At 45.2% G+C, this 16,357-nt stretch overlaps 3 protein-coding genes across 7 annotated transcripts; 2 read left to right on the top strand and 1 right to left on the bottom strand.

Moving 5' to 3' along the window:
- Positions 1-2,071: 2,071 nt before the first annotated feature.
- On the top strand, positions 2,072-6,576 carry RBM8A (RNA binding motif protein 8A). Of its 4 annotated transcripts, none has more exons than XM_032618935.1 (6): positions 2,072-3,051; positions 3,293-3,352; positions 3,483-3,557; positions 3,739-3,875; positions 4,170-4,306; positions 4,418-6,576. In XM_032618935.1, the coding sequence occupies exons 1-6, from the start codon at positions 2,955-2,957 to the stop codon at positions 4,461-4,463; spliced, it is 552 nt and encodes a 183-aa protein (XP_032474826.1). In that variant the 5' UTR covers positions 2,072-2,954; the 3' UTR covers positions 4,464-6,576. The 4 variants fall into 4 exon arrangements, with proteins under 4 accessions (XP_032474826.1, XP_032474780.1, XP_032474932.1 ...); XM_032618889.1 differs by having other exon boundaries at positions 2,076-3,051; positions 3,480-3,557; XM_032619041.1 differs by having other exon boundaries at positions 2,078-3,014.
- On the bottom strand, positions 5,889-9,898 carry LOC116746975 (gonadotropin-releasing hormone II receptor-like). The gene is given in 5 exon segments (XM_032618792.1): positions 5,889-6,010; positions 9,053-9,201; positions 9,204-9,273; positions 9,276-9,406; positions 9,409-9,898. Coding segments are annotated over 5 exon segments (567 nt in total). The 5' UTR covers positions 9,548-9,898; the 3' UTR covers positions 5,889-5,932.
- A 305-nt stretch (positions 9,899-10,203) lies between these two features.
- On the top strand, positions 10,204-16,323 carry PEX11B (peroxisomal biogenesis factor 11 beta). Of its 2 annotated transcripts, none has more exons than XM_032618623.1 (4): positions 10,204-10,293; positions 11,111-11,226; positions 11,632-11,833; positions 15,025-16,323. In XM_032618623.1, the coding sequence occupies exons 1-4, from the start codon at positions 10,238-10,240 to the stop codon at positions 15,428-15,430; spliced, it is 780 nt and encodes a 259-aa protein (XP_032474514.1). In that variant the 5' UTR covers positions 10,204-10,237; the 3' UTR covers positions 15,431-16,323. The 2 variants fall into 2 exon arrangements, with proteins under 2 accessions (XP_032474514.1, XP_032474566.1); XM_032618675.1 differs by having other exon boundaries at positions 10,235-10,351.
- Positions 16,324-16,357: the final 34 nt, after the last annotated feature.

Below are 16,357 nucleotides of genomic sequence, written 5' to 3'. Positions count from 1 at the left end.
TTTCTCCATACGTGCTCCTCTGACTCCCCAGATCTGCTATAGAAATTATTATCTGCCCAGCTACCTAAGCTAGAACCTCAGATCCATCCTCAGTGCCTCCCTATTATCATCTAATCAGTCACTTACTGTTGAGTTTACTTTCTGTACAAAATTCCCAATCTGTTTTGTCCATATCTACTGTCTTAGTTCAGTCCTTTATCAACTCGGGGCTGGACCACTGCAGTAGCTTCCTAATTAGTCTCTAACTTCATTCTTAACATCCTCCACACTACTATCAGATTTCTTTCTAAAATACTTATGACTGTACCACTCCCTTGCTTAAACCATCACTTAGCTATCTGTACCTTTAGTGGCACTTCCCAAATTTTATATGTGAACCCTTTGTATTATCTGAGAAGATTTTAGGTGGTACATGGCCAAACATTTTTCATTTTTACTAGTTATGCTTTTAGCTGAATTTGTAATAGAAAAATATGTTTTCCATTTATGGCAGTGATTGATTTTTAAATTTAGTGTAAATTTGTTTAAAACGCCAGTCTATTTAAGGAAAAAACACAAATTGAAAATAGTATGGGGGCTATTTGCAAATGTTAAAAATTATGAATACTAAAATATTGAATTAGAAAAGTTTCTTGCCTATAGGGTAAGTTCCAAATCCTTAGCATGACATATAGTTTGGCCCTAAACTATATTTCCAGCTTTATTTCCTGATTACACAGCATCAAGCATACGGACTTTCTTGCCGTTCTGATATTCATTCAATAATATTTACCAAATGTCTACTATGAACCAGGCACTGGTCTAAACTTTGAGGATATGGTTGTACATAAGAATCTCTGCCGTAAGGATTACATTCTAAGGGGAAAAACAGACGATAAACAAGTTAGAAAGTAAACAAGGTAATTAAAGATTTGAATTTCAGTTCCGTGAAGGAAATATGAATGAAAGATGGAGTAGAGAAGACCCCTTTGGGTGACAGTAGTATCTCAGGGAGACCTAGAGGACGGGGTTGAACTAGCCATGTGAAAAGCTGGAGCAAGAACATCAGGGACAGAGAGTTACAAAAAGTCCAGAGATGGGAAAGAGTAGAACATAGTTGAGGGAAAGTATAGGGAGAGCTTAATGGGTGAGAGGGAAGAATGGTGGTGGAAGAGTTTGGAGACATAGGCAGAGCAGGCTGTGTGAGTCTGAACTTTATTCTAAGTGCAAAAATAAGTCAAGTAAGGGTTTTTTTTTTTTTTTTGCGGTACACGGGCCTCTCACTGTTGTGGCCTCTCCCGTTGCGGAGCACAGGCTCCGGACGCGCAGGCTCAGCGGCCATGGCTCACGGGCCTAGCCGCTCCGCAGCATGTGGGATCTTCCCGGAACGGGGCACGAACCCGCGTCCCCTGCATCGGCAGGCGGACTCTCAACCACTGCGCCACCAGGGAAGCCCCAAGTAAGGGTATTTAGTAGAGATGTGACCAACTGATTTTTTAAAAGATCACACTACATATTGCAGAGAACGGATTAGTGTATCTTAGTCTCAATACAACTCCTTTGCCTGGGAAAGTACCCAGACTTAAAGGCCAAGTTTAAATGGAAGCCCTCCCTTAAATGCACTCTTACTTCCCATCCTATTAGAAACTTTCTTTGTATTGCCTTAGTGCGTTGTGATGGCAACGATCACTTTCATAATGTTATTATAAAGTGATTGTTGATAATGCAAGTATTTCCCCTTGTCTTGCTAGCACCTCTTCTAATATTAGACACACATACAGGCATTCATAACTGTTTGATTTAAAAATTAATAAATAAGTGAATATGCAGTTCACTATTGTTTGTGTAAGGCCTACGTCGGATTTCAGAACGTGGGGGCAATATTTTCCTTGCCTCAACTCCTGGGTTTTTTTTTTTTTTTTTTTTTTGGTACACGGGCCTCTCCCCTTTGTGGCCTCTCCCATTGCAGAGCACAGGCTCCGGACGCGCAGGCCCAGCAGCCATGACCCACGGGCCCAGCCGCTCCGCGGCACGCGGGATCCCCCCAGACCGGGGCACGAACCCGCGTCCCCTGCATCGGCAGGCGGACCCTCAACCACTGCGCCACCAGGGAAGCCCAACTCCTGGGTTTTTAAACGTGAAATATCTGTACTATCCTCAAAGAAGCTAAAGCCCCTATTTTGTTTAAAGCCATGATATTTTAATTCCCAGAGGTGGTAGGCAGAGTTTGAGAGATTTTTAGTTTTTTTTTTTTTTTGGCCGCGCCAGGCAGCTTGCAGGATCTTAGTTCCCTGACCAGGGATTGAACCCCGCCTGCAGTGAAAGCGGGAGTCCTAACCACTGGACCACCAGGGAATTCCCAGAGAGATTATTTTTTAAAAAAGAAAAGTTGATATCTGTCTCATCAATCAACACGGACACCCAGGTCTGCTGATTTTCTGAGAGAGAAAGGCCATGCTGCAGTACGTTCCAGAAGCAGCTTTTTGAGGCAGCATTGCTGACCAATTTTTTTTTTTAATGCTTCCATCACAGATCCGGCTGCTCCTCGGAACAGTATAGGCCTGCACGTTTTTAGAGAAAAAACTTTCTTCAACTTCCATTTCCTGGTATGGAATGAAAAGAGACGAAAAGCAACCCTCTAATAAAATTAGGCTGGGCTTCACTGTCAGTAGTGTTTCTCGTTGTCTGCTCTAGGTAAGAGTAAGTCACTAACTCCGCCCACACCCCCAGCGTGTTCCACACAGGGTTGCCCCCTTCTGCTCGCGACCCGCTTAAGATGGCTACAGGAGCACTTCCGGTATTTTCCCAAAGTAGGCCCGCCTCCACTGCGTATTATTACCGCGCCGAGGGCAGGACTTAGAGTTAGTTTTTAATTGGTCAACTTGACTGGAGACCTTTCCCATCCGCGACAGTTTCCCGAGGAGCCAAGTGCTTGAGCGCCACGGACGAGAGTTAGAGCTTAGGCAAGATGGCGGATGTACTGGATCTTCATGAGGCCGGGGGCGAGGATTTCGCCATGGATGAGGATGGGGACGGTGAGGACGGTGGAGGCGGCTGCGGGAAGCGGGGAAGGTGCGAGAGAAGGACGTATTAGGAAAATATAATCTTTCCCCCCAGTAGGGAGGATGGGAGCCGGGGAACTGGGTTTCGGTTGGTTGGAGACTCCGCCCCCGATGGGAGGAATGGGGGCGGGCCGGGAAGGGACTGAACCTGGAGGTGGTGGGGTCTGGTTTCAGATAATGTCTTGGAAGGAGACTATTGTTGTAAATAACTGTTATCTTTCTCACTTATTCTTTCACTTCTGGGGCTGCAGAGAGCATCCACAAACTGAAAGAAAAAGCGAAGAAACGGAAGGGCCGTGGCTTTGGCTCCGGTGAGTGTTTGTGGGTGGAATGGGGTCTAGAGTGGCGAGAGCGACGAGCTTTGGAGTCCCCATAAAGACTCATGGTGAACAGTGGGAGGAGGGGGATTTCCGGTGATCTCCTGTGTCTTTCTAATAGAAGAGGGGTCTCGAGCGCGGATGCGTGAGGATTATGACAGCGTGGAGCAGGATGGCGATGAACCCGGACCACAGCGCTGTAAGTAAATGGAACCTGTCTGTCTGTAGAGAATTAGGGGCCAATGAAATAAAACCCAGTAGGAATGGGGTCAGAGGTAGCTTAGCCAGTCTCTGTGGAGTCTGCACACACTCTACTTCTGTGATCTTGCTTGAAGTTTTTCTTTCATGTGCTCAAACAACCTCCCTCCCTTCCCGAACAGCTGTTGAAGGTTGGATTCTCTTTGTTACTGGAGTCCATGAGGAAGCCACGGAAGAAGACATCCATGATAAATTTGCAGAGTATGGAGAAATAAAAAACATCCATCTCAACCTGGACAGACGTACAGGATACCTAAAGGTATTCTGAGTGATACTCCATTGCTTCTCTTCACCCATAAACCTTAGACAGCATTGGTAGTTCTCCCATGTTTGCTGTGGTTGGCCAAGAGTAAAGTTGAAATAAAATGACTTTGGGAATTGATTTTGTTAGACATAGCAAAGAGACAGGCAGAAACAGACAGACAAGTTGTATATATAATAGGGATATATAACGTACATTTGTTGTTTAGAGTTTATGGATTTTTCTGTTTGAGTAGAAAAAAGCTTGGTGGAATAGGAGAGTTTTGGTAATCTGTCTTTTCACTTGTTCCAGGGGTATACTCTAGTTGAGTATGAAACATACAAGGAGGCCCAAGCTGCTATGGAAGGACTCAATGGCCAGGACTTGATGGGACAGCCGATCAGCGTAGACTGGTGTTTTGTTCGGGGTCCACCCAAGGGCAAGAGGAGGTAAAGTGGAGAGGGGAAACACTATCTTAGTGGAGGAAATATGAGCAAAACAGAATAAGGACACGGCATTATGTCCCTCTGATGGACCCTGCCCCTTTTCCTTCTCCCTAGAGGTGGCCGCAGACGCAGCAGGAGTCCAGACCGGAGGCGTCGCTGACCCATCCTCTGTTGTCCAGGTGTTCTCTCCAGAGATTCCGTTTGACTATGCAGCCTTGGAGAAATAGGGCTGGGGTGGAACTCACTGCATCTATACTTAATCTCTTACCCTACCTGCTTAGTGTTTCTTTTGAGTTATGAATAAATGTCCAATTTTTGTTTTCTAAAATTACTTTCCTGTTCTAACATTGCAAGCTCTGAAGCACTATTTACAGTAAGACACTCTGGGTCACTGCGAAGATACTTCTTCCAGGGACTGAATTCTGTGTGAGTTTCTACATTAAATATAGTCTCAAGTCTCACCTAGGGTCAAAGTAGAAACACTGCTCAGTATTTCTTTCTTTCTTTTGGAAGCTAAGGGAGCCAGGGGTACAAGTGAGATGTTCTCATGATACTAGAGAATAATTATTCTGTTCTTAAACATGCTCTCCTGAGCAAATGGATGTCATAGGAATGTCTCTTTTGTTTCTCCTGCCTTTCTTGCTGCCACCTTTGTACCTTCATCTGTCTAAGGGTCTGAATCTCCTGCTGGGGCATTCTCCCAGAACCTCCTTCCCTGGAGGAGTCTATACTAAGTTCTTGGTGCCCTCTTCGGCAGCCAAACGGTGAAGGCCCCATAGAGGAGAGGATCCAGAGGAGCATTGAGGAGGCCAAAGAGGAAAAGGATGTGGCTGAGGCTGGGAGGCACTTCAATTAGCATGGTGGGAGAGAACCAGTACCAAAGACCCAGCAGGTTATAAAATGTCTAGCAGAGGACGAAGGTCTGCAAGACAAGCAGGGCCAGTCGCAGACCCTGAAGATGAACATGGGGGCGATTGTCTAAGGAGCGGCAGAGGGCAAATTCACCGGCAGGGGCTGGGAACTTGGAAAATACACTCAAATTCAGAACCACTCAGCTTCTGAGTTGATGGATGGGCAGAAATAGTGAGATGGAGCTCTCCCCTTATAAGGAAGAGAATGGTACAAGCCCTCTTCCCCTCCCCAACCTGGGACTATACGCTCCCCTCCCACCAGAGATTATGACAGACGTGCTGCAAAAAAGGTTTCGATTGAGGTGCTGTTGTGTTCCATGAAGCTACAAAGTCTATTTGAAGTCTTGTTGGTGTCCAAGAGCAAAGGAATACTGATCACCCTTCTCCTTAATTCTTGCCCAGCTAACTCCACTTCAGAGAATGATGGCTAGTGGCTGGTTAGAATTGAAGGCATTCAATAAAGTTATGTGCAGCATCAGCTGCTAGAGATATGGTTAGCAACTCACTTTTGGTTTGATAGATAGCTATCAAATTTACGAGGCTAGAGGCAATAGTTTTAGGGTACGGGTTAGGGCCTGGGGGTTGGGGGTCTCACCATGGTTCCCCTTCCTTGTCCGGGGACTGGACACACTGAGGACGGTGCGGCTATAGCAGACGGTCATGGCAGTCAGTGGCAGCAGAAAGAGGCAGCAGAAGGTGAAGAGGTGGTCTCTTGCCATCAAGCCTTGAAGCTGCTTTTGGTGACACTGAGTGAAGGGGACTGGACCAGCTCAGCAGACGGTGTGGAACAGAACAGCTGGAGTGGAGTCAAGGACTATTAGAACTGGTCTCCCTTTCCCCTCCCATGCCAACCTACCCACCAGTTCAACAGTATCTCTTCCCAATTCTTTTTTTTTTTTTTTTAATGAGATTGTTGAGAAAACTTGGGAGCTAATACAGTGCATAATTCCAATTCGTTCTTAATTTCCTGCAGTGCTGAGTAATGGTACATCCATGGTGCCATATTTAAAAGGTTAGGAATGTATCTTGAAAATCCCTATCTTCCTCTTAGGCTATGTTTGTTAAATCTGGGACTTAAAGAACCCTGTCTTCTCAAGTACTGTTCTAACATTGCATTTTATCAAAGGATATCTCTACCACCTCACCAACATTTTTTTGTTTTCCTCACCAACATTTTAAGCTGAACTTATTTTCCTGATGTGTCTGTGATTCTGTGGAAAAAAGAAATCTTGTGTAAAATGGGTGCTGCTAAAATTTCAGGCCATTTTGCAGTCACTGTAAAGTGACCTGTAGTAATAGTCATGTGTACAACTATAACGGTGAAACAGCGTTAAATAATAAAATGTAACATTTTCCAAGTGCTGTTGGCTGCCCTTTCTCCTTTTTGGTAACCTGGGTTTTTGGTTTGAATCAGTAATGAGTATTTTTCAGTTGAGAGCTTCAGGGTTAGTACCTGAGTTTCAGGTAAAGTAGATTGAGTCACTACTAGTTAGATAAAAGGCAAGCTTAGTAGGTATCAAATTTCTAGATACAAGGAAGGCATTTGGAAAGTGATTTCAGCAGGCATGAGGGACTTTTAGGAAAGGTGAATAGTATGAGCCACAGACATACAATTTTATGAACTGCTTGGAGTTATGATCAGGCTATTCTGAGCTAGTTGGGAAGTGGTCTTTCCTCTTCCCCCTTTTTTTTTTTTTTTTGCGGTAGGCGGGCCTGTCACTGTTGGTGCCTCTACCGTTTTCCCCTATCTTGAGTCCATATGTTTCTGGCCGTTTTCTTGGGGGCTGGGGGCGAGATTTTGCACCATGCCTAGAAATACTTGACAGGTTGTGAGAAGGGGTTTAAAAATAGACAGGACTTCCCTGGTGGCGTAGAAGACTCCACGCTCCCAGTGCAGGGGGCAGGGTTCGATCCCTGGTCAGGCAACTAGATCCCACATGCATGCCACAATTAAGAGTTCGAATGCCACAACTAAGGGGCCCGCCTGCCGCTACTAAGACCTGGCACAACCTGATTAATTAATTAATTTAAAAAATAGGCAAGTCTCCTGGACTTATGTTTTGGTCCATAGCCCTACCTCTGACTCTCCTTTCCCTATTTTATGTGCAATTTACCTGCTGTAGAAGTCTTTACCTCTGATACTTGAAAACTTGAGTCTACAAAAATAATTTCTAACTACACCAATATTCCCTTTACCATACTAATAACAATTTTTTATTGACACTAATATTTTAAATGCAACATATGGGCAATGCAGAATTTATACAAGAGGTCGCTAATTTAGAGCCCAAAATAACACCTTTCGCACCTGAATCATGTTACCGTCAGTTTGCTATTGAAGCAAATAGAGATTGCATTGTTGTCGTTGGATTGTCAGGCTCTAAGAAAGGATGAAATGCATCTCCTATTCCATAATCTTGTGGCCTATATGTTTCAAGTGATTTATCCAAAGTCATCCAGCTAGTTAGTGGTAGAGCCTAGACTCAGGAAAAACAGAGCAAAGTAATACAAACGAACAAAAAAAGCAATCCTAATTCTAATTCCCAGTCCACATCTAAAATTTGCTTCATATAAACCCAACTAATTCCTTTTGCACTGAGGCAACATGCTGCTTTTTAAAACTTTGGGTAGCAGAGGTCCTGTTTGCAACATATTGTTGGAAGCAATATTTTTTTGTTTGTCTTAGAACTGCAGTCAGACTAAACTGTTTTAACTTATATTTCTAATATTTGAGGATTTAAGGATCAAATCTTAAATCTGACTCTGTAATGCATTATTCCAGAGACTGAAATTTTAGCCCTCTCCCTGACAATCCTAACCCTAGACTCAGAGATGCTGCTTTACACCCTCCTCCCAGATGGTGGTAGTGGTTTTGGGTTTTTTTTGAAGAAATTGCTTAGCTTTTTTTTTCTAGATTTCTAGTTCATTTTCAATATTGAGATTTGATTACTTGGTACTCAAGTTCAGATGCTCCCTTTTGTTCCAGTTTTGACACCCACAATAAAGCCAGAGTAAAAAATACAAATCTGATTATATCATTCTCCACCTTTTACTTTGGTGTCTCTCTACTGCCCTCAGGATAAAGTACAAGCTTAATATTTGTGATCTGGTTCTTCCTTCCCCTCCAGGCTCATTACTCACCATTTTCTAGTCCTCAACTTTAGCTGCAGCTTCTTTGAGATCATCCACCCTCCACCTTCTCCAGCATTCCTCCTGCTGTAATTTGTCTTAACACCTATCTTTCAAGAATCAAATTGTAACATCTCTGGGAAGTCAGGACGCTTTCCCTGACTGTCCAAGAGTGGGTCTTGGACAGTTCTTTAGCTCCTTATGCTTACCTTTAGCATAATGCTTAACTGCACGCTGTATTGTAATTGCGTACTAATTTGACTCTGCACTAGTCTATAAATTTCTTGAAGGCAGGACTTTGTTGCTCTATCCTTGATAGAGCATTTGAACGCACCTGGGGGATGCACATTAGTTTCTGAATTGATGAATGAATGTACCACAAAGTTTTACCCAAAGCCCCTGATTTCACTGTCTTCTTAATGTCTTCCCGTATATGTTTCCACCATGCCCTAGAGTTTTTCTGCAATAATCTGAAGAAGGTGGGACTCGGAGGAGGCAAAGAGGTGGAAGCCAAGTGTAGTAAAAACAAAGGCTCTTAACAGAAGTACAAATTAACATGCAATGATCTTAACTTGCAAGAGAGATAGCAGAGGCCCCACGCTGAGGATTAACGGTGACCACGGCCAAGCACACCCCTTGAATCCGAAGGCTCCTGTTGTGTACCCAAATTCTTGTCCAGTCTAGCCCTGAGTTCCGACAAGTCACTCACCTTCCAGGCAAGCGGGAAAACGAGTACCCAGGCTGCTCCCAGAAGTTTCCTTCCAGTTGAGCGGGGTTCAAGCGGGTGGAGTACGGCTGCCTGGCGGTCGAGCCCAATGACCACAGGCAGGAAAGCTGCGGCATACATGGCCGTTAGTTCAGGAACATGAGTGTCCGACACGCGATGTCCCCGGCCAGCCATTGAACAGTGATATTCCTGGTGGCATAACTATATCTATGGTCATAACCACAAAAGTGACCAGTAAGTCGGCAGCTGCTAAATGGGCAAAGAGTCGTCTTACCGGAGAGGGGCGGAGCTGGCTGGGTTGCGGCCGTGCCACTGACAACAGCACGGCCAGGTTCCTCCAGCCGAAGAAACAAACAGCGCAACACTCACTCCCACTCGGACCTTGGCGGCAGCTGAGAAGGTGAGCAGCTCTGCGCCCTCCACCTCTACTCCTGATCCCGCTGCTGACCCCCAAGGGGTGCCGTTGCCTGCCGACATGGTGACCTGGAAGGGAAAGGGGTAGGGGGATGAAGTGTGGGTTTGAAGAGGTTAGCTGCGTCCACTGTTTCTTCTCTCTCCTTTTAAGGATATGAGTTGGGTATTTTGCGAATTTCGTCCACTAAAGCCTCTGTCTCTGGAGACTCTCCGTCTGTATTCTGGAGGTCACCTGTTCAACTGTCAGGGTCCTGCAGGGAACAGGGATCTGGTGCTGGCTTCTACTTCCATAGACTTCTTTAGCCCCTAGAGCCCTGGATTCGGTCGTAGCGTGCGAGTGAGTGTGTGTGTGTTGGGGGTGTTCTGCTGGAAACACCCCAGGGTTGGGGGCAACCCTATCCTAGCGGCCCTGGCGGGAGCACTGCGGCGCAGTCTCGCTACGCCCGGACTCCTGCAAGCCCCGCCCTTGGTCCAGAATATTTAAAGAAGAATGTGCCTCTGGAGGTGTGCTTAGGAAACAGAGATCATCTGATTAGAGGACAAGGCGACGGAGACACGCACAAAAAACACGCAGGTGTAGGCCCAGAGACAAGGGCTTCTCGTTCTGAAGTTCCGCTTCAGGGGCCGGCTCCACTCCCTTTATTTTCGGACGATGTTTGTCCCTCGCGCGGCACCGTTGGGTCGTCCAGGAGGCGTGACTAGGGGCGGGAAGTGGGGCGGGAGCGAAGCTGTGGAGCCGGGGCTGCCGCTGTCATGGACGCCTGGGTCCGCTTCAGCGCTCAGAGCCAGGCCCGGGAGCGGCTGTGTAGGTGCGGCCCAAATAGGAATGGGGGGAGGGCGGGCAGAGGAAGACCTTCTTGAGGCGAGGTCAGTTCACACTACGGGGGTCATAAAGGGTCAGATCGGGCTACGGGGGCCCGGACGGACCGAGGGGCTGATTTGAGCCGGCCGTGAGGCCATGGTTCGTTTCTGCTCGCGGGAAAGATGGGGAAACTGAGGCACGAGTGGGCCGGCGGGGAGGCCAATCAGGGTTGCGTGTTCACGTAAGACCAGCACTTTCCTCACTGGGCGATGGTGGAATGAGGAGCGTTCGCCCCGTGGCAGATAGCGACCTGGACTCTTCCCAGAGCGGAGGAGGCACTCCGAAGTTCCCGTGTCCCCTCACCCTACTGTCACCCGCTAGCTCCTCTGCCTCCGCCTTGCCTTCTAGTCTCGATTCATCTCAAGGGCCTGGAAAATCTCTTAGTTCACCTATTTTGAAGAATAACCTGTCCTCCAACTCTCCACCACTCCCTCACATATCACATACATGCTCACACTGTTGTGCTTGTGATGGACCCCCTGCCGCCTTCATTGTTCTCTTCAGGCCTTACATTATCAGATCTCTTATTTCCTGAATTCGAAGTAGTGCTTCCCAACCCCTTCTAGGCTCCTTTTTATTCTTACGCCTGTCTCTTCCCCTGGCCTGGAGGAGAAACAGTGAGATATGGCCATGAAGAGGAGGAAAGGGAATGGTCTCAAACAGGGGAAGGGGGAGTACATACTTGCCTTTTGAAGTACATTTTTGAGGGGGAGAGGAGGGAGGTCTCCACCTTACCTTACCTCTCTCTCCTCTCTCTCCTCCAGGGCTGCCCAGTATGCTTGCTCCCTTCTTGGCCATGCACTGCAGAAACATGGGGCCAGTTCTGAGTTACAGAAACAGATTCGACAACTGGAGGGTCATCTGAGCCTAGGGAGAAAGCGTAAGTAATTGTGCCTTTCCTTTTATTACCTCAACACTTCCTCCATCCCCAGCTATTCTTCCTTAGTCCCTCCTTGTTTTTGACCTTCTCTGCCGATTCTCCCTCATTTGCCTCTACCCGTATCCTCTGCAAGCCTCCCGGTTGAGGTGAGAGAGCAGGTGTAAGAGTAATGAAGGATTGGAAAGAATGAGGCAAATTTGAGAAAACTAAACTGGGACACAAATTAATAAAAATTGGACATAAAAAAAATTGAACTATTTCTACTCTTTTTTTAAAAAATTGTTCATTATTGTTCCTGTTACTTGCTCGACTTTCACTCTCTTGCTTTCTCTCTTTTTCTGTGTCTTGCTCTCTGTTTGCCTCTCTACTTTCAAATCCTTCCTTTTCTTTGCTAATCCCCACAAGTTCTACGCCTCGGTAACTCAGCAGATGCCCTTGAGTCAGCCAAACGAGCTGTGCACCTATCAGATGTTGTCCTGAGATTCTGCATCACTGTTAGTCACCTCAATAGAGCCTTGTACTTCGCCTGTGACAATGTCCTGTGGGCTGGAAAGTCTGGACTTGCTCCCCGTGTGGATCAGGAGAAGTGGGCCCAGCGTTCATTCAGGTTTGATATCCTTTTATCCTACAAGACCTATCATATTTTCCATACTGCATAGCTTGCCTTTCATGAGAGAATGATCTTTTAGGGCCTTCCCATAATATACACATCCTAATCACTTGGCTTCTAACCTTCATTTAGATCTTAAACCATCAGAGAATAATGAATGGGGGCAGATGGAAGACAGATGCTCTTTCATGATGAATGACTAAGATTGGACAAGACTAGATATTCATTACATTGCTTTAATTCCGCTTTTGTCTATACCACAGGTTTATGCCCCTCACTGCTTACTCGTTCATTCATTCATTCTAAAAATACTTAGTAGCTGCTTACTATGAGCCAGGGAATAAAGCAAAGAGCCAAAGAGCTATGGTTCCTGCTCTCATGAAGCTTCTAGTCTAGTAGGGGAGTCAGATATTAAAACAAATAATCGCCAAACCAAATATTTGTGGGAAGTACAGGGTGTTATGAGATACATAACAGGGGAAGCTAATTTAGATCGAAAGGTCAGAGAAGAACTCTTAGAGAAAATTAAATTTTATTTCAGACCTGATGTCTGAGTAGAAGTTATACAAAGCAAACGGTAGCAGAGAAGACCATTCCAAACAGAAAATAGCTCATTCTAAGGCCTTGAACCAAGAAAAACTTCATGGAATTAGAGCAGTAGAAAGAAAGCCAGTGTGGTGGATGGTATTGAGTAAGGGCATAAGTTCAAACTGGACAGGTAGACATGGGCCAGATCATTCATGCAAGGACTTCTCGGTAATGGTAGGATTTTTTTCATTTAGTTTTGTTTAAATTTTATCCTAAGTACAATGGGTTCTAAGTAGGGGTGTGACATGATTCAAATTGCATTTAAAGAAGATCCCTCTGGCTGTAGTGCGGAAAATGGATTGCAGTAATGCTAAAGAGGAGAAGATGCCCTAATATGGCCAAGAAATGATGTTGGCTTGGACTAAGGAGCAGGCTGTAATGAAGGTGGAAAGGAATATGATTTGGGAATAAAATGATCTCTATACATATTATTTGTTTCCCTATGATTTGCTTTGTTATTTTATATTAGCATCTTTCCATCTCCACTTACGTCTCTCTTTTCTTTTCATCTTTCTCAGTGATTACAGTTATAACAAGACTTATGGTGTATGAAGGGTGGGGGCAGAGGCATGGCTGGAGTGGTATGGAAAAGCAACTCCCTAGAAGAGTTTATATGCCATGTTTATACTTTTATTCAGTAAATATTTATTCGGAAAAAAAATATTTATTCGGCTCTTACTATGTGCTAGGCACTGGTCTAGACAAAGGGATACAGTGGTAAAGACAAACAACATCCCTGCTCCTATGGAGCTTACATTGTAATTGGAGGGGACAAAGAAACAATAAATAAGAAAAACATCAGAGAGTGGTAAGTGCTGTGCAGGAAATTAAAATAGGGTCATGTGATAGACAGTAAATGGTTTGCTACTTTAGAATTGAGGGTCAGAGAAGTCTTCTCTGAAGAGGTGACATGTAAGCTCTGACCTAAAGTGCAAGGAAGAGCCAGCCATTTGAAGATTTTGGAGAGAGATTATTCCAGGTTGAGGGATGAGGTAGTGTAAAGGTCCTAAAGCAGGAACAAGCTTAATGGGATCAAAATATAGAAAGAAACCAGTGTGGCTGGAGCATAGTGATTGAAGGAAAGAATGGTACAAGATGGAATTAGAGAGGCAGGGTCAGATGTTGAGTTCTGTAAGCCTGTCTAAGGTATTTTATTCTAAATGTGATAGGAAGGAAACCATGGAGAGTTTTAAGAAAGGGTATAATGTGATTTACGTTTATGCCAGCTACTATATGAAACTAGATTCTTGGGGGTGGGGGACAAGAGTGGCAGTGGAGAAACCAGTTAAAAGACTAAAGTAGTAGTTCAAGCAAGATATGATGGTAGCTTAGACTGTGGTGGTGGAGTACAATAGATGTGGATTCAGGATATGTATTAGAGGTAGGACAGTTATATTGAATACAGACCACTGTTGTCAGAATGGATTAAAAATCAAAAAACGTAGACTGTTCTTAAGGGATTTATAATCTAACACATTTGGCAAGCTTGGCGTCGTTTTTTTATTTGTTTTCTTTTAACAAAAGTATTGGATTTAAATGGTCTATGTGTTTGAGTCTTTGAAACAACTGAAGGTTTTTTTTTAATATAAATTTATTTATTTTATTATTTTATTTTATTTATTTATTGTTTCTGGCTGCGTTGGGTCTTCATTGCTGTGTGCGGGATTTTCTCTGGTTGGGGCGAGTGGGGGCTACTCTTCATTGCGGTTCGCGGGCTTCTCATTGCTGTGGCTTCTCTTGTTGCAGAACACGGGCTCTAGGCGCGCGGGCTTCAGTAGTTGTGGCATGTGGGCTCAGTAGTTGTGGCTCGAGGGCTCTAGAGCACAGGCTCAGTAGTTGTGGCACACGGGCTTAGTTACTCCGCGCATGTGGGATCTTCCCGGATCAGGGATTGAACCTGTGTCCCCTGCACTGGCAGGCGGATTCTCAACCACGGCATCACCAGGGAAGTCCTGAAGGTGTTGTTTTAAAAAATTTTGCATTTGGGCTTCCCTGGTGGCGCAGTGGTTGAGAGTCTGCCTGCCAATGCAGGGTACATGGGTTCAAGCCCTGGTCTGGGAAGATCCCACGTGCCACGGAGCAGCTGGGCCCGTGAGCTACAAATACTGAGCTCTGCGCGTATGGAGCCTGTGCTCTGCAGCAAGAGAGGCCGCGACAGTGAGAGGCCCGCGCACCGCGATGAAGAGTGGCCCCCGCTTGCCACAACTAGAGAAAGCCCTCGCACAGAAACGAAGACCCAACACAGCCAAAAATAAATAAATGAATAAATAAATTTAAAAAAAAAAAAAAATTTTGCATTATTGTAGTTCAAGTTGAATGTGTGTATGCTAATGGGTTGCCAAGTGGAAAAGTGAAATATGAGGTTGATCTTGGAATATTTCGTGATGCTCATTATTGTAAGCCAGAATCTTAAGGTACACATAAACTCATTAGTTACAGAAAGGTGGAAGGACATTTCTAATAGTGGGTAATAACATTCACTTCTGGTATTCTAATATGTAATCCTTTTGCACTATGGGGAAAAGAAGTTTAAATATTCTGTTGGATATGCTAAGTGGGTATATGTATCTGTACTGACCTTTCTCCCCTGTGTATCCCAGGTACTATCTGTTTTCCCTCATCATGAACTTGAGTCGTGATGCTTATGAGATTCGCCTACTGATGGAACAAGAGTCTTCAGCTTGTAGTCGACGACTGAAGGGTTCTGGAGGAGGAGTCCCAGGAGGAATTGAAACTGGGGGACCTGGGGGTCCAGGGGCTCCAGGAGGAGGTCTGCCTCAGGTGGCTCTGAAGCTTCGGCTCCGAGTCTTGCTCCTGGCTCGGGTCCTTCGAGGTCATCCCCCTCTCCTGCTGGATGTGGTCAGAAATGCCTGTGATCTCTTCATTCCACTGGACAAACTAGGCCTCTGGCGCTGTGGTCCTGGAATTGTGGGACTTTGTGGCCTCGTGTCCTCCATCCTGTCTATTCTCACCCTAATCTGCCCTTGGCTCCGACTCAAGCCCTGATATTCTGGTACAGGATAAGGAGGGGATCTGAATTGGTGAGATGGAATTTTAGATTGTCCCCGTGTACCGGCCTCATTCTAACTCCACTCCTTGGTTAAAGCTAAAATCCAGAGATTTGGGAGTAAGAGGGAGGAGCTTTGGGGAAGATGAGGTGAGGAGAGGTGACTTGTGAAGTCACTTGGATGATTCACATGTTCAGATCTGCTGGAGCTTTTGTTCTTTTCCTCCTTCATTGCATTGTCTGTGTCTCTCTTGACTCTTTTTACTGTCTCTTAAGTCTATTTAAGATTCTGTCTCTGTATCTCTTTTGTACCTTCTCAGTCCCCTGTCATAGGAATTTAATCAGCAGGATTACTTTTTGGTATGGGAGGTAGAAGGTATGGTCTATAAGGTTCTAACTGCCTTCTTCTTTTTCCTCACAAAGGTGACTTGTGGCTGTTATTTTCCCCTTCAGACATGGGTTTTAAGATTATTACTAGTCAGGTATATTCCTAGGCGTTGAATATGGGGTGTTGAGTCCATTTCATTGAGCAAGGAGATTTAATTAAATCCAGATTTAATTTTGAAGGCTTGATGTCCCAGTGGACTCTTCCCACATGCACCAGAAGTAGTTTCATGCTTCCTTTTCCTCTCTCATGTCTACCTCACCAAGCTTTCTCATGATTTGCCCTTACCTTTCCCTCCACTCACACCTGCAGGTTTCTGCTTACACTTTGATTTCAGGGCCTTGTTCTAGCCTTTCCATACCCCTTCTTTGCCTATCCAGAATGATGCTATGTTTAGCATCTTGTTGTAAATACTGTATAGTGATTCTGTGTAAATAGCTGAGGCCCAAGCCCATGATGGATAGCAAAGCCTTCCAGGTTAGCAAATTAAAGATCAATTTGCTCATTGATGTTTGGTCTGGTCCCATGTGTTCTGGTCATC

Source organism: Phocoena sinus, chromosome 1 (assembly GCF_008692025.1).
Source record: "Phocoena sinus isolate mPhoSin1 chromosome 1, mPhoSin1.pri, whole genome shotgun sequence".
Classification (NCBI taxonomy): domain Eukaryota; kingdom Metazoa; phylum Chordata; class Mammalia; order Artiodactyla; family Phocoenidae; genus Phocoena; species Phocoena sinus.
Note: the sequence above shows the minus strand (reverse complement) of the source record. Positions and strands in the feature narration are given on the sequence as shown.

Excerpts from the sequence above, each read along its gene's own strand:
- RBM8A (XM_032618889.1), top strand. The coding sequence starts at position 2,955 with ATGTACTGGATCTTCATGAGGCCGGGGGCGAGGATTTCGCCATGGATG. Across the intron at positions 3,052-3,292 it reads GGCTGCGGGAAGCGGGGAAG|AGAGCATCCACAAACTGAAA; the intron begins GTGCGAGAGAAG and ends CTGGGGCTGCAG. Across the intron at positions 3,558-3,738 it reads TGAACCCGGACCACAGCGCT|CTGTTGAAGGTTGGATTCTC; the intron begins GTAAGTAAATGG and ends CTTCCCGAACAG.
- PEX11B (XM_032618623.1), top strand. The coding sequence starts at position 10,238 with ATGGACGCCTGGGTCCGCTTCAGCGCTCAGAGCCAGGCCCGGGAGCGG. Across the intron at positions 11,227-11,631 it reads TCTGAGCCTAGGGAGAAAGC|TTCTACGCCTCGGTAACTCA; the intron begins GTAAGTAATTGT and ends AATCCCCACAAG. Across the intron at positions 11,834-15,024 it reads TGGGCCCAGCGTTCATTCAG|GTACTATCTGTTTTCCCTCA; the intron begins GTTTGATATCCT and ends TGTGTATCCCAG.